Source organism: Cryptomeria japonica, chromosome 1 (assembly GCF_030272615.1).
Source record: "Cryptomeria japonica chromosome 1, Sugi_1.0, whole genome shotgun sequence".
NCBI lineage: Eukaryota > Viridiplantae > Streptophyta > Pinopsida > Cupressales > Cupressaceae > Cryptomeria > Cryptomeria japonica.
Window position 1 is genome coordinate 356,366,865 of NC_081405.1, and position 17,753 is coordinate 356,384,617.

General features: G+C 35.0%; 1 protein-coding gene across 4 annotated transcripts in view; it reads right to left on the reverse strand.

Moving 5' to 3' along the window:
• LOC131069132 (tRNA nucleotidyltransferase cca2) overlaps nucleotides 1-17,753 on the reverse strand; it is a 168,237-nt gene that overhangs the window by 48,931 nt on the left and 101,553 nt on the right. For all 4 annotated transcript variants that reach the window (XM_058004471.2, XM_058004470.2, XM_058004469.2 and 1 more), the window contains 8 exons: nucleotides 11,484-11,533; nucleotides 11,270-11,368; nucleotides 11,035-11,144; nucleotides 10,558-10,685; nucleotides 4,993-5,059; nucleotides 4,651-4,734; nucleotides 3,613-3,675; nucleotides 3,291-3,438 (listed from right to left, as the gene is read on the reverse strand). In XM_058004471.2, coding sequence (XP_057860454.2) covers nucleotides 3,291-3,438; nucleotides 3,613-3,675; nucleotides 4,651-4,734; nucleotides 4,993-5,059; nucleotides 10,558-10,685; nucleotides 11,035-11,144; nucleotides 11,270-11,368; nucleotides 11,484-11,533 — 749 coding nt within the window. The remainder of the gene's footprint in view (nucleotides 1-3,290; nucleotides 3,439-3,612; nucleotides 3,676-4,650; nucleotides 4,735-4,992; nucleotides 5,060-10,557; nucleotides 10,686-11,034; nucleotides 11,145-11,269; nucleotides 11,369-11,483; nucleotides 11,534-17,753) is intronic.

The following is a 17,753-nucleotide window of genomic DNA, read 5'->3' on the forward strand; positions in this document are numbered from 1 at the left end:
ACCAAGTGTAGGAAGCCCCGTTGAGATCCATATCAATGAGAGCATTGTCATTAATAAAGTCCATCAGGTCAGATCTGCTGTCTGGTTGAGCTTGACTGCCTCCAAATTTTTCAATGTCTTGCAGAGGAGTGTTGAAATCTCCCATCACAACCCAGTTGTTCAGAGGGAAGGAATTTCTTTTATGCTGAATTTTATTCCAGAATTTACTTCTAGCGGATTTGGAGTTAGGGGCATAGATATTAGTGATGACACACTCCTTACCATCAATGATGCTTTTAGCTTTTAGGGATAAAATATTGCCATCAACATCAATCATATCTCCAGAAGTTGTGCTTTTATTCCATAATATAGCAACCCCTCCAGAGGCTCCATTCGAGCTACTGCCACAAGCCCCTCCATTTTTTAAAAACTTTAATTTCTCCACTTTCTCTTTACTCATTTTAGTTTCCTGAACTAGGATAATATCCGGATTTTGATCTCGAATGAGGTTCCTTAATATATCCTGTTTATTGAGACCATTTAGGCCTCTGATATTCCAAGATATTACCTTCATTTGGAAGCCTGAGGGCAGGATTCCTTGATAGTTCGTTGCCTTCCATCAACTATGTTTTGCTTACTCTCCTGGTCCCTATGCCATTTCATAGTTTTGCATCCTGATGGGGATCTTGAAGCCCCAAAATCAGCCTTGGATCTAGTTCTGGTTTTTACTCCATTAAGGCCTCCTACCTTCTTGGTTTTAATTTTCTTTCCATTTCCTGTTGTGTTTTCTTCTTGTTCTGCTCTAGACTCATCTTGCATGTTGCTCCATAGGTCTTCTCTTTTCTAGGATGATGTAGTCATTTCAACTCCTATATTCTGGAATAAGGCATTTAAGTTTACCTACGGCGACCCAAACTTGTTACTCCTTCCCAGTTTTATTTCCTGTTCTTGAAAATCATCCTCTAAACAATGTTCATCTTTTTTTGATATAGGTTCCTGAAAAGCCTCAGGATGAGAATCAGTGATATTCTCAATCTCACCATCTTCAAGTGTGTCTTCACTGATTTCATTCTCCTTCGCCTGTGTCTGTAGAGCCTCAAAGGTATTGACTGTTTTAATCTCAAACTCCCTAGTTTCATTCTTTTTATTCCCCTTCAAAGGGGGGTTCTTAGGAGAGTCAGTGCTATCTGCTTCCAGGTGTTCAGATATATTAACCGAGTTTCCACTTTTTCCTTCTAACTTGTTACAGTCTTTGTTATTATTTTTTTCTTTCCATACCTGTTTATGAATATTTGTCATCACAGGTTTTTTAGGGTTGTTGGGGCAAGCCCTAGCCCAGTGACCTGCTTTTTTGCAAGAAAAGCGAACAAAGGGGAGAGATTCAAATTCTATTGATTGTTCCCATAACCCAAGTTTGGAATTTATGTCAATAGTGCTTGGGAGGTCCATATTCTGTGATATGTTGACGCAGATGCGCGCATACACCAATCTCTTGCAAGCTGCTGTCATTGGGTCTATCGCAACAAGCTCCCCAAAGGAGTTAGCGATTCCTGAGAAAACATCCTCCACCCAATATTCGAACGGCAGCCCAGGCAACCTAACCCACACCGGAGCAGATTCAAAGAAAGAATCATTGAGTTCCATGTTAGGAGACCATTTTCTAACAGAAAGAGAAGATTTGCCAAACATCCAGGGGCCCCCACTTAAAGCAACTTCCATATCTTCCCCGCAGGAGAAAGAAAAAACAAAAAAGCCTCTAGGCAAGGCAGAGACATCAACCTGTCCTTTCATTCTCCATTTTCTCTTAACAAAGGACCTAACATCCTCAATATTAGGTCGAGGTCCAACAAATTTCCCCACCAAAGAAAAAGACATTAAAGAGACGCTATGATCAATAACTATATCAAGAATCTCAATCACAAGTTTACCCGTTCTATTATCTGATATATCCTTCACAAAGGGGAAAGACGATTTACCAGTCGGTTTACCAGGTGCTTTTCTTGCAAAGAGACTATTCCAGGGTTTAGGTATTCGCCCCTCCTTGATATTTTATGAGTCGACCTTCACTGCCTCGGGGCTCGAATCTTGAGAATCTTTTAAGTTTTCGTGATCGGGAGGAGGGTCCCGTATTCATGGGTCCCCATCCTGCCTCCCATCCTCATCATCAGATGCTTGTCCTTGAGCTGCATTGGATTCAGAACCAGAGGATCCAGCATCGCTGTTCCCTCCATTTCTCGATTTCAAATTTCCCACTGCAAGCGTTGTTCCCTCCACTGTTCCCTCCATGCTGGTTATATACTCTCTTTATTGTTGATTGTAAGAGCATGGTTGAATTAATCAGGCACCCCTGATTTGGAGAGAATTAGTTTCCAACACTGGCTGGAGGCAATCTATCAATAACACTTAGTGGTCAATTCTTATTTGATAAATCCAGTGCTGGATTTTGTAGGAAAATGTAACACTATCTAGGTAGTATCTCCTTTGTAAAGCTTTAGTCAGTGCAACTGAGCTTGTAGATTTTGCAAATTTCTCACATGTAAGGCTTGCTGAGGATCAAATTATAGAGTTTGATTTACCTTATGCTGCATAGAACTTCAGTAATTCACTTCTTGAGGGATAAATGGAGAACTAAATTCAATTATTTTTATTGAAGGTAAAACTCCACCCTTTTACAATCTAACCAAACAGAAATAGCAAGAAAAGATCCAAGCAACAGCCAAATAATAGCAAGAAAACAGCAACACTGAACATTAGAGAAACAACCCCACCAACAACCATGAGGCTAACGAAAGACCAGCACTAAAAAGCCCAACAACCACAAACAGTACAGGAATCCCATAAAAATCAGAGTTGATTGAGCACCATAGCCACTTCCCATTCATCTTGAAGGAAATCTAGGTGTTTTTCTCCAAAGTATGCATCCTGCTCTGTGACATCACTTTTGTAGAAAACACCTGGATTACCTCCAGGAGTAATAGGAAGCAATTACGACACTCAATCAACTCTAATCTTTTGGAGATTCCTGTACTATTTAAGGTTGTCAGGCTTTTTGGTGCTGTTCTTTTGTTAGCCTCTTTGATGTTGGTGGGGTTGTCTCTCCAATGTTTGGTGTTACTGTTGTGTGGTTGTTGCATTTTAGTATAAAATATTCTTTTAAGTTGATCCACCATATGATTGTTTTCTTTTGATGTTGCCTAGATCAAGAAAAAACACTAGATATTACTTATACAATAGCTTTCTGATATGCAGCACTCAAAAAAAATTACCAAAATTTTTTTAGTTCTCTTGACATGGAACCAGAGATGAAATACCTGTCTGTATGCATTTCGTTGACATCAGTGAGATACCCAAATCATCCTCCTCATTTATGCTGGGAGTTAGGTTTCCAGCATGTTTATCTGAGATTAGTATATCAATAAGCCCAGTGAATTCCTCACCAGCATCATGTAAACTGAGTACCTAGCAAATAATGATAAATATAGATTAAAATCCAAGCTCTCAGATACAACAACAATAGCCCAACTGTCATACAGCTCCAGTGTACAGCTTTATGAAACTGGAGCTTCCCATCAAATGACTGAGAAACCATACATATGCATACAGTTCAGCTAAAGGATAAATCTTTGAACTGACCATATCTGCATCTTTAGTCTTTAGCTTTAGAGAATCTTTGATGATTGCACTAACCACTGGAATCTGAAAACCAGAATAGAATGATCCTGAGCTGAGAAACACTGTGCTATAAAAATACAACTTCATACAAAAGCCAATGAAAACACTCCTCATTCAACTACCAAAGAGCTAAATATTACTAATATCAAAACTTGGTTATTATAAGCAACACTTATTGGCTGAGAACATAAAACTTCAGAAAACTTTCTAAAAATTGCTGTACAAAAATATTTCATGCAAAAACGAAGAATATCAAAATCCATGGAAAGAACTGCCCAGAACCCTAAAACACCATTTTAATAAAAAGAAAGCAAAAACTGAACTGCATATGCTATATGCTAGTCATAACTAACATCTTGACGTACAAGTGATCAATCACGTATTGTCTTCTTCAAAAACACAAAAAGCTGACACAAATCTGCAATTAAACGATGAGTAGACTAGTAATAATCTGCAAAAAATCAGCATTTGTCCATTTTCACAATTTTTTCAAACAATTTTTACTGCTTTTATAATTTTATCAATAAATCATAACCAGATTTTTTTGCCCAATTAATGCCCACTAAATCACTAAAAATGCAATAAAATCATACTTTTGACCATTTATTTGCAATTTTTTTATTTTCTGGAAATCCTTATCCTCGCCTAATTTTTTCCCAGTTAAACTAAAAAAGTTTTAATCTTTTGGTTTGCTGATTTATTCCCAAGAATGATTTTTGCTTCTATTTTATAAAGAATCACTGTTATACAAGCCCCGCAAATTGAAATTATTGACTCCAACACCAAATTATTCTACCCATATTAGTGGAAAAAATCCAGGTAGCTTAAATGCATTGAACAACATAGAAACTCTAGATGGTAGCCAAATGCAAAATATAATGAACTGCAGCTACTTGCTCATCAATTTCCAATCTTTATTTGCAATTGTTCACTTTCAAATATTTGAACAACTAACAAATGCAGAGAAGTATTAAATGTTATCGAAAAAAATAAGCCTACCGTTTTTCCCTTGCGATTTGAATAATTCACATTCCTTAAAGGTAAGAATAATGCGCTATATAAACACAATCTTCCGTGATCATCCTGCAGTGACAATGGTTTTGAAATTTAATGCCATTTTTGTGCTTTCTTTTCTTTAAGTGAAGTTCCTAAACAAATTTGAAATTACTTTGTTGTTAAAAGAACTAAAGCAAGCTTAAAAATATTCCCACAAGGCTTCCATCAAAATGCACAGATCATTATAAAAGCAATCACTCTCTAATAAAACTAGATGAATTCACATATTATGCTATCCACACATGTTATAAGAATATAAAAAATTGTGCAATCTTTTATGCTCACACTCAATGTTGAAAAGCCAACTTTCCCAAGGACTTCTGATAAAGCTTCCAAACTTTTGACACATGCTCTGCAAGAACAATGTAATAATCCAAAATTAGAAACGGAAATCATAAAATTTCATCCTTCCTGTTGATTTCCTACATTTAAAATGCAAAACGCACAGAAGTAACTCTTCAAGACAGACAACCCTAGGCAAAATCCTTTCCACTACCAATGTTGCGTGGTCAAAATATGTGTTACAATCTCAACTTGCTTCACTATTGAATATTTTTTGAACAGAGTAACTCCTCAAAACAAACAACCTCAGGCACAATTATTTATACCAGCCTACTAATATTGTATTTTACATTCATGACAACTCTGAAAACCTTAAGAACATTTTTGTGTTTGACCTCTCAAATTACCATTTTGTTCACTTCATTCTTCACAATATCAAAATAATGTTATCAATTTGTAAGAAGGAGCTTCTCTAATCAAAAGCAGAGGAAAACACCTCTTGATTTTCCTTTTCTGTTGTCTACTGCTCTTGGGGAAAATAATCATACTTATTCAAAGTGCCAAATTTACTTCTAGGAGTAACACATTCCTCTATAAAATGGTATACATATTGTTTACTTTTGCTGACAAATTGAACTAAGCTATTGTAATTCTGATGCCAGTATTATTTCAGATTTCCTTGCGCAAGTGCAAAATACACCCAATCCATAGAAATGAATATCCTTAACCCATATCATCCATAGTCCAGACCATAGTTTAAAATGAATGTAATGATAAATTTAACTGTGTATAAATGCTAATGAATGTCTCAATTAGAACTTGCTTTCTAGATAACCCTAATATCCAGCACCATCAATACATGGCTAAGTCACCAAATCAGAATCAGAATTGTGTATTGTATACCAATACAACAAATTTTTAAAGGGCAAATAACATATATATAGCGAGCAGTCCATAGCCTCCTCCCACCCACCCCTAGGGCGAGTCATGCCCATAGAATTGTAGGGGCTCCCCATAGAATAGAATAGAATAGAATACTAGGGGGCAATCGCCCCCCCTCCTCATATATATAGTATATACACATGTATGTATACACATACATACATACATACATAAATACATATATATAGACACACACACATATATATACATATAACACACACACATATATATACGTATATGTATATATATGTTGTGTATTGTATACCAACAACACAACAAATTTTTGGAGGGAGCTGGGTACAGCCTAGATGCATCCGTACAAATACATAAATATATATGCTAAGCAAAATAACCATAAATAGTACAAATCATAGTTTAAAATAAATGTGATGATAAATTTAACCATGTATAAATACTAATGAATGCCTAAGTTAGAACTTGCTTTCTAGGTAACCATAATAATATAATATCCTAGACCATCAATATACGGAAAAGTGTCAAATCAGAATCAGAAACAAGTACATGTGTATGGTATGCCAATACAGAAATATTTTAGAGGAGATTGAGCACATCCTAGAATATTTCCTATTTAGTAAATAAATAAAACTTTCAGACCAGAAAAAATTCAGTGCACCATTATGATCTTCCAGCACCTATAAGAAGCCATTGAGAGGGCAAATAATGTCATCAGAGGCTTGTGAAAGTATTGTGATGGTTCAGACTAGACATCTGGTTTTGCAATGTTGAATTTCTACTAATTTTTCAGCATTTTAATTTCTATTTGCACAACATTGAATCCTCTTGAACTGTCATTTGAGTAATTGAAATCGCACAATATTTTCACTGTGTGCTTGGCTAATTTATACAAGTATTTTAAGAATATCACAAATCAGTCTGCAAGAAAAAGAGGGGAGACCATATATATAAGCATTATCATCTCTTTGTGAGAAAATAAAAAGTCCATTTTACACCCTATAAAACTTCTCCTATTCCAGGAATGTATTGGAATTAAAGGTGACTTATTGTACATTCTCAGATGAAAAGGGTGAAACTTCTCAAAATATTGGAGTCAAGTCTAAGGTACATAGAATGCTTTCTATATGATGTGAAATCATATCACCTGAGTCATTATATTCATTTCTTCTGCAGGGAATCATTAGAAGTTTTCCCAAGAATATTGCATAATGAAGAAGCAAACCACTCTTTGACTATTGGGAATAAAATGCCAAAGGCATATTGACCATGTAGTGACATTCAGACCTGTTGAGTACTGAATGGTGTTTGGCACTGCAGCTGTGGCCAAAATATCCATTTGAACATGTTATAAATGTGTTTGACAGCAGAGTAATCCATGCTGTCATTTTTCTGCCATGAGGTGAGAATATTCATCAGACCTGCTGGCCACCGTCAGACCCATGTGCCAAGTCCTGCAAATGACTAAAAACTGATTTTGAGCGATGAATACTTGAAGATATTGCTGTATCTTATCGAATATGTACAGTTACACAGCCCCGGATATATGTCATACATATACGTGTGTGTTTGTGTGTGTATATGTTTGTTTGACATAAAGTCATACATATACAGATATATACAGATGTATAAGTATATGTATATGCATATGTATATGTATGTCACCATTACATTTTGGTGAACCTGACATCTTACACTTTTATTTTCTGATTGATGTTCTCAGATCTGAGTGTTATACAATTTAAAATTCAAATTTACATTTACAAGTTTAATTTCCAATTGAATTTCAAAAATTTTGAGGTTAAATCAACAAAAAACCTAATTTTGAAATTTCAAAATTGAGCTTGTGGGTTGTCTAATTTGGATTAAGTGTTTCAAATCTGATTTGGGAACATTCTAAATTTCAAATTTTCATTCATAGATCTTTTTTTATATAATTACACTTGGGCTTAGTATATACAATACCTTTTTGGTTGAGTCTTTTGATGGTCAGTTGGACCCATGTGTTGATGCAAGTACACAACCATTTCTAAGTAAGGTCTTGTTATGCTCTACATACTCCCCCCAGCATTTTCTTGGTAAAATTCGGGTCCCCCCTTTTTCGTTTCTTGCTTCTTTCTTTACTGCTTTTCCTTTTGATTTGTTTGTTTTCTTTTGGTTTTCGTGTCCTAAAACTCCGAGGTTCTAAAGTTTTCCTTCAGACCCCGCACTCCTGTGCTTCCTCCGTGTTTGTTTCTTTCTTCTTTGTTTGTTTTTCCTAGAATTTTTGAATCTTAGAGTCCCATGGCTAGAAGAGAATTTGATCTTCTAGTTCTCTAGACCCTAGAATCTCAGAATCCCAAGTTTTGTTTCTCGTTTGCCTTTGTTATTTAGAATTCTGGACTCTTGGGGTTTCCATGTTTAAGGTGGCTTCATGGCTCCCTTGAACCCCGAATCCGCAAAGTCCCAGAATCCCAGGTTTTATTGCTTGTCCCTATTGTTTTTCGAAATTCCAAACTCCTAGAGTTTTCAAGTTCGTGGTAGCCTCATGGCTCCCTCAACACACACACACACACACACACTTATGTATATGTGTGTAGAAATAGTATATATATATATATGTATTTATGTATATGTATATACATACATATATGTATATGTATATATATACATATATATACATGTATATATACATATATGTACATGTATATATGTATATATGTATATATACATGTATACATATATACATGTACATATATATATATACACATGTATATATGTATATATACATGTATATATGTACATGTATATATATGTATGTATGTATATGTATATACATACATATATATACATGTAGACATATATAGATATATACATATATACATGTACCTATATATATATATATGTGTGTGTATATATACATGTATATATATACATATATACATGTATATATATATGTATATATGTGTGTAAATATATATACATATACACTATGTCACAAGGTTTGCCGAATTTCTGGCTTGAAGTTCGAAATTCGGTGAACCTTTTAAAAAGGTATGAAATTCGTACAAAAAAAAAGCGAAATTTTCTTTATTGAAAAATGCTTTTTCGAAAGCATTTACGTTTAGGGTTTTAATAGTTTTTCAAAATAAATTCAATGCCTGTGCTGGTTAGTTTTCTCTGTCGTGACAACTAGAGGCCAGTGCAAAAATTTCTTTTGTAGCCGATTCAAAGATTTCGTCATTTCTTCTGCCGCGTGAGGGAGTGAGCTCAATGCATTTCTTCTGCCGCGTGAGGGAGTGAGCTCAATGCATTTCTTCTGCGACAAGCCACTCGTTCTCGTCTTGTAAAAGGAAGGCATTAACGCAACGTGCAACAAGTTTGCATTTCACTTCAAAAAGAATGCGACTCCAATAGGGTCATCGTTAATTGTTTTTAATTTAGGTTTTTCGTTTTAAGTTTTGTTTTAAGGTTTTTTATCGCTATGTTTGTTGTTTTATAAAATTTTAAAGATCGCATTTCTTTTCTAACTTTACAATAGAGTTTATGAAAAATTAAATATTATTTTTGTAAAACTAAACATTTAAATTTTAATCAATTTAAATTCAATATTATATATATTTTAATTATTTTTCAATACAAACATTTAATAATTAAAATTTAAATTTTGATATTCAATTAATAATATATAAATATTAACAAATTTTTTAACTTATAAATATATAAATATTTTAAATTTATTACAATTTATTTCAAATTATATAGGGCAAATTTAATGCTGATTTTTTTTCAAACTTTTTATGCTTGCCGAACTTCATTCAATTTTTATAGTTGCTGAATTCGAACCTTGTGACTTAGCATATATATATGTGTGTGTGTGTGTGTGTGTGTGTGTGTGTACATATACATATACATATATACATGTATGTATATATGTATATACATATATATATACACACACACAAATATACATACATATATACATATGTGTATGTGTCTGTGCATGCGTACATGTGTGTACAACTACATATACATAATATGTATATATATGTGAGTACAAAGTATGTTACAGCAGATACATATGTAAAATTAACTGTGCTTATCAGTAATAGAACACAAAGCTATGTATATATATGTGTATATATGTATATGCACACACATAAATATACATCTACATATACATAATATGTATATATATGTGAATACAAAGTATGTTACAGCAGATACATATGTAAAATTAACTATACTTATCAGTAATAGAACACAAAGCTATGTATCTATGTATATACACACACACACACATAAATATACATATATGTGTATGTATGTGTGTACAACTACATATACAAAATATGTATATATGTGAGTATACAGTATGTTACAGCAGATACATATGTAAAATTAACTGTACTTATCAGTAATAGAACACAAAGCTATTGTATAGGAACTGACAAACTAACATAGAAATATCTTTCTACTTATATAGAACTAAATGATAAACTGCTTCACCATAACTTCATGTCTATCACTTCATAACCACTCCAATCCTTATTTCAAAAAAAAAATCATTTTAATAAACTTGGAGGGACTGAACCCTTTTGATGCCTACATTAGTTGTTTACCACTGTGCTTCAGAATTTCAGAAATTTGTCAGATTGAGATAATTGACTGCACCTTTCACAATCCTGAGGTAACTTAGCTTCCAGATTCTGAGGAAGACAAAATACAGTCCAGAATAACTGCAATTCTTCGATTTGGCCAATTGCTTTGACGGGCTGGTTACCAGAAACCATGAGATCAATCTACAAAAGAAAAAATAATCAAATTTAATAACATATTTTAGCTAACACTGTGCCACTTAGTGAGGTACAGACACTGCTACATTGAATTTGTTCTTAATGCCTATCTCTGAGCATGTGAATCATTGTACCTGTATGCCTATGCAATGCAGGTAATTATCTATATATCATGGGAAGTTATAATTAACCTGATATTATATTTGACAAACTACAGTAAGCTTACAAAGTCCAACAACATAAAAAGGATTATCATTTTCCACTCATATGAAATTCCCTAATATGCATCCAGTTTGACTGAGATACTACAAATACACATTATTTCTTGAAAATTAACCCTATATAAACAAGTTACCTCATGCCCTATGCGTTCCGGACTGATCTTAGTAGCCAGTGCAGCTCTGACATCTTTGTCAACAACTGCCTTCTTTAAATCATCATCCAACTTAAACTCAAACCTTGCACCTAAAAATGTTCATATCATACCATGGACAGGAAAAAAATACTATTTCCAAACTTGCATCTATAGAAAAATCTCTTTAGATAAAACCAATACTTTTTATCCAAATCTATGTGAATGCTTCCAGTACCAAATCGAATTGCCCGTAGAACTCGCAATGGATCATCCAAAAATGTGTCCTTTGGTGGTAAAGGTGTAGCTATAACTCCAGCTTTTAGATCTGATATACCTAAACTTAAAATGATAGTTTAATGAGATACCGTACAAAAAACACCAAAAATGCATTTTGATCTAACAAAAGGAGTTGCTGTCCATGAAATTTACAAAAAGAGAAAACTCTAAACCTCTTCCAGTTAAGTCCTCCACTGATCCAGTATTTATATTGTAGAACAAGCTGCAAGGAAAAATCATTCATTAGTTATCATAATTCAAGCCTGCAACCATCTCACAAAGTGTAAACTTGCAGTTATTGATAGTTTAAATTTAAAGCTACATATATTTTACAAAGACTAAATGAAGGAAGCCTTTGCAATTCAAAAGACGGATTAATTGATTGCCAGCCTTCTGAGTTCTTGTTGAAATATTATCAGATACAGAAAAATTGTATGCAAGGAAAACTCATTTCATTGCCACCCTTCAGAAGCACTTGTCAAATATATATTTCAATAATTGCAAATGTGATTGGGAAATGTCAAGCTTTCCTAAATTGTATACAACACAACAATTTTTGGCAACCTTCAAAAAAAAATTCAGGACAGTTATTACATCATGCAAGGTTCTCTAATGAATCCCTTGAGAAATCTTCTAAGGAAAACTCAATTAACCAGGATAGCTAAGTCAACATGTGACCAACTTTGTACTACTACAATAGATACAAAATGTCATCTGGCATTGCCAATCTTTTCTTATCACCAAAGTATGTAAATATTTTATTTATTTTGAACGAAATATGAAAAATGTGGAGCATCTGATAAATCTTCTATTAGAATAGAGACAATCCAATGTTTAATTAACTATAGCACATTTAAGATCATTTATTTCTATTTTCTATGGAGTCTCAAAATGGGAAGAGAAGGGGAGCAAGAACCTTGATTTGGGGACAAGGGGCTGTCAGAGATCTAGAGACAAAAACCCCTAGCAGGGTTGAGGGGCAGCAACCCTCACAAGGCTCAGGGGTCGGCACTCTTTCCAAGGGTCTAGAGGCAGCTCATGAAGCATGCCATTTTCATAATTTTATCACTATGCTTTCTCCAACACCAAGTTCTTGCTATTTCAATGTTTCTAACCAGATCTTTGTTCTTCAGAAACTAATGATGAGGGCTATGTATTTTTTTAGAATTTTTTGAATTTTAAGGGTGTGGGTGGGGCCCATTAGACTATTACAATCAACTTTCATGGCCCAAATTTAAAAAATATATGTTCTTTTAAGTATTTTTTATATGCAAAATCTGGGGAATGGCTGCAGGTTTCTAGGACATTCAAGAGACATGGCTGAGTTTATTAAGGGTCTTGGCGATGTCCCAACATGTTCTTCATGTGTCCATTAGGGGAGGCACCACAGAAACATCTATTGTCTAATAGATACATTGTGGGGAAGACTCCTATCTAGTGGTGGCAATGGTGGAAAAGCAAAGGGACATTTCCTTACCATCTCAACATCTCAAAAACGTCTGTCTCTAGAGATGGTAATTTTTGGGGATGGATGCATTGCAATGGAACAATGATTCAATTTAACCCAATTCTATTCATCTGCTTCTAAGCTCCTTGAGTTGCTCTTATGGAATTTTCAAAGAAGCATACCATCTTGCATGCTATATATCAAAAAATGTGATCAAGATAAATAATCAAAGTTGCATGGACATGGATACGGATACAAAGACGGATACGATATTGGATACGGATACGGCCATTTTTGAAGACCCCCAATATGGATACGGCTGGATACGTTATTCATAAAAAATACATACACATATTTAACACAATTTTCTAAGTTATTCGAGGAGATTTTTATTACTTCAAAAGCAATATAGACATATAACTGCTACTTAAATAATGATAAGTTAATTTAACATTTTACAATATGCAAAAAAGTAGAGTTGCATTGGAAAATAACCCAAAAAATGGGTCACTGAAATAGAAAAACATTTCATTTGTCTTTCTCATTTGTGTAGGTTTTGTTTATACCAATTTTTTTTTTTTAAATGCATGAATAAAGTTTTTTAAAATTAAATTTAGGAAGATTTACGTCAAATTTTTAAAAAATCAAATCACATAATATCTAGCATGGTTGTGTTGATGTGTATTTTGTACACTATCAAACACAGAATAAAATACCTAAAGGTACCTTATCCTCTCTTGAGTAAAGCCTCCGAATGTTGAAGATGTCGCGAAAAGGATCAATCGGGATGACTTCAAGGTTCTTGTATGTAGGGTCTCTACGTGTGGATAAGCTCTTTGTGGTATGATGTGATTTGCTGGAATCACAAGGGGACTTACATTTGATGATTGAACGTCTGATCTGCTTTGAATATTGCTGGAACATAGGATTTCACTAGCTTTGATTTTAAAAAAAGGAAAAAAGACGAGGGCGAGGAAAGGATCTAATTCTAATACTAAGAATGTAAGAGCAATGGGTGATCTTTGATGAAATTCTAACTAAGTCTTGTTTTGACATCGCTGGACCATCTCCACAAGGTTAGTGCGATCTTCGAAGGAAAGCTTTATGATGTTCAAATCATCACTGCAGGCATAGACACCATCAGGTTAATGCATATCAATGAAGAAGCGATAATTGAAGTTAGGCTTAAGCTAAACGATTCCAGTTGACTACGCAAGGCAAGTCTGCAATCAACAAACTGCTAGTAGTATGGATATACGAATTCCACCATCAATCAAGCACATTTCTTCCACTCATCTAATAACATGAAATCAAATATGAGAAGTATAAAGACCATGCAAATTGTCGAATCGACCCATAAATTTCACCATTTCTTCAATGAAGTTACAAGTCTTTTACAACAACATCTTGGCAACAATCTTTGCCTTCTCTCTCTACTCTATTCTAATTGCTATTCTAATCACCTTCTAACTACTCTCTATTCACTAACTCCTTTCTAATTGCCTTTACAAAATGAAATGCCAGGGCTTATATAGTGCCCTCAATACAATTCGATGGCTTAGATCAATTCGAGATCAATGGCCAAGATTCAACAATGAAAACCCTAATTAGGGTTTGTTACAACCATTACATAACATTTAATGCTTGACCAATGATAAAATTGTATTGCTTGGACACATGTCCTCTCTAGAAAATTCCACCAATGGATAGCTGGGGTAGGTACATCGGAGTTTGTGCCACCTTCCATGAGTTAGGTACATTGAATCTGGAAATGCTGAGGTGGACCACACTGACTGGAGAAGTGATGACTAGGATGCCACCTCGTCTGACACTTGTAACTTGGTAAATATTCAACTTGATGTTATTGAGAAGCTAGCTTTAATTAATTCATCTGGAACTATCTGCTTCTTCAACGAACCCTTGTTCTAACTTCTTGTGTCCTTGATGTGCAGGATGATGATGTACCTCGCCTTGGAATGCTGGATTCGAAGAGGTCGCCTTCATCTCGATGATGCTGGATCGAAGAAGGTTGTCCTTGTCGATGCTAGACTGGAGGAAGTCGCCCTTCTCCTTGCTTGATCGTCTTGGAGGAGACCGTCCTTGATCTGGCTTGATTTTCCAACTCCGGGATCTCCATTTGATGCCTACACAGCATTTCAAAATTAGTAATATATCTTGAAATCTAAAAATTAAACTTTAAAAGGAAGATTCAAGATTTTAATTAGGAAATTTCATGATAAATCTTTAGTTATGATTTCCTAATTAACGATGCAATACTTAGACTTTTCTAAAAAAAAGTCTAAAAAAATCAAACCTTGAATAAGGGTGTCAAGATGATTTTGCCATACCTCCTCTTGAGAATTAACTCTAAGAAATAATGTAAAAATAGATGAATTTTGCTAGGCAAAGTGTAGATCAAAGCCTTCTCTTGAACAAATTGCGCCTCCTTTAGCTTGGAAAAGAACTCCACCTTCCTCTTCAAAAATCTGGAAATTCGCCTTCAATCTAGCAAAAAAAATACGCCTCTCCAATAGCCTTCAAGATGAATTTCGCCCTCCACTAGCTTCTCCACACTTAGTAGAAATTCGCTCCACTCCTCTGGATTTCGCTCCTCAAATTGCTCTCCAATTTCGCACTTGAAAGGATGATTGAATGATTTGAATTGTGAAACAACACCTCCAATATATAGAGCGCTCACCTTCTACATCTCTCCATAGGCCGACTTGGTGGAAAAAATAAACAAAGATTAATAAAAGGAGAAGGCCGACTTAATTAAGCAATAAAAAATGATACCTCAAGCGCTCTTTTTAAATTTTAATTTAATAATAATTAATTTCGAAATGCCTCAATTAATAAAAAAAACGATTTTCCAAGGCTCAAAATTAATTATTAAATGCTATGCGCTTTTTTATTTAATGCCAATTTAATTTTAATTTTTTCAAATATTTCGAAGCCTTTGGAAGAAGACTTTTTCATCGTTGCACAATCTTGCCTTAGCGTGGTTTTGGAGGAACATTATTGGTTTTACAAAAATCGCCCTAGTCCCTTGGAGAGGGACAGGAGCGCCTTCTAGTTCATGGTACAAACTCTTAATTACATCAATCTCCAATTGCTTTCTAGACGTAGAACATCACTCCCCACTTCATCTTGAGTCCTGGCAACAAGAAATAGCATTTCAAAATGTTAGGCACTTAGGCATTTTGAAGATTTCGCTCTGGTCCCTTGGAGAGGGACAGGAGCGATTTTGCAACTATGAGCTTACTTGTGTTTTGCTAGCCTCCCAAATTATATTCAATGGATAAATCACGCCCCTTTTCATTCATTTCAAACATAAAACTTGCTTTTCTTTTGCCAAAAGTTTGTCTTGTGAGAAAATCGCTCTGGTCCCTTGGAGAGGGACAGGAGCGCCTAGTGCAATTTGGGTTGATTCTCTCCTTTGTGGCCTATTCAAGTTATATTCAACCGGCAAAACATACTTCTTTTGACCTCTTCAAATCGCGAAATCGTCTTGATCCTGCGAGAACAGTGCAAATTTGAAATTCAAGCTCCGGTCCTTCAGTGAGGGACAGGAGCGAATTTTGTCCTCTAGGCCAAATCTTTTCACTTTTTATCTCGAAATTCCTTGGCTAAGGAAGATATCATCTTACTTCATGCTATGAATAAAAGTTAAAAGTCTAAGAAATGTCTAAAAATGTGTATATAAAGAAAATCGCTCTGGTCCCTTGGTGAGGGACAGGAGCCCTTTTACCTTTCTAGACAAAAGCTCCATCATTTCATTGTCTTTGATCAAGTCTGGATGCTCTATAATGTTCATTTCGTCCTTCACCATGCCTTTGATGTTCCAATTTGACCAAACAAGGTCAGGAATGACGCAAATAAGCCTTTTCGCCCTGGACCCTTGGTGAGGGACAGGAGCGCTTTGCCTTGGTCCCTTGGTGAGGGACAGGAGCGAAATTCGCTCTGGATCCTCAGTGAAGGACAGGAGCGAAATTTGACTTTTTGAACTCTCTATCAGGATAATTTTTATGGAATATAACATTTAAGTTATATAGTGACATTTCCTTCTATCTTTCTTCTTTCTTATACTTTAAGTTATATTCCATATATACTTTCAGGATGTTTGAGAGTGGTTTCAGACCTCCACGAGTTATATTGCAAAATCTAGTTTTTTGAGGTTTTTCAGTTTCCAGACTTAGTCAAATTTCAGGATCAGGACATTCCAAACTTAGCCAAATTTCAGGATCAGGACTTTCACACTTAGCCAAATTTCAGGATCAGGACTTTCAGACTTAGCCAAATTTTCAGGATCAGGACTTCACTCCAGCAGGACCTGCTATCCTATTGATCTCCCCGACAGCACTCAAAAATGCAAAAGCCAACTAACAAAACCCTAAAAGACCCAAAAACAAACCCTAAAAAGCAAAAAAGCAAGGGTCCCCATTTGCAATGGGGCGATGTGTGAAAACGTCACAACAGGTTGGAAATCAATGTTTTTAGGCACGTGTGGGTACAGTATTCATTGTGTATCTGGACTGTATCAGATACGTATCTGTTTCGGAAACGGGAACCGATACGGGGATATGCGTGGCCAAGGAGGGACAAAGGAGTTCCCGGATACTCTATAAATAATAGATTAAGTGGATAATAAATTTATCTTTTTTTTTGTGCATAAGCTTGACTTATTGTCATGACCCTGAACAGATTCAACAATATCTAATTAGAAATTGTCTCACAATGGTGAGACTTTACAATTTCTTAATCATAAGACTGTCTACAGCAGCCTGTAATCACCACCTTGAACAGAATCATAACCACTGTGTATCGATCATGTTCATAACTAGAAGCGCTGCCTTATGAATCGCCTCTCCCTCCTCTGTGAACAGCAATATTCCCTTGACCAATGGGACGATGAAGCATTGATAAAAGGGTAACTTGGCATCAACTGATAGAGTGACTAACAAACCGTAAGAGGAGGTGCGATGGGCAAATAAACAAA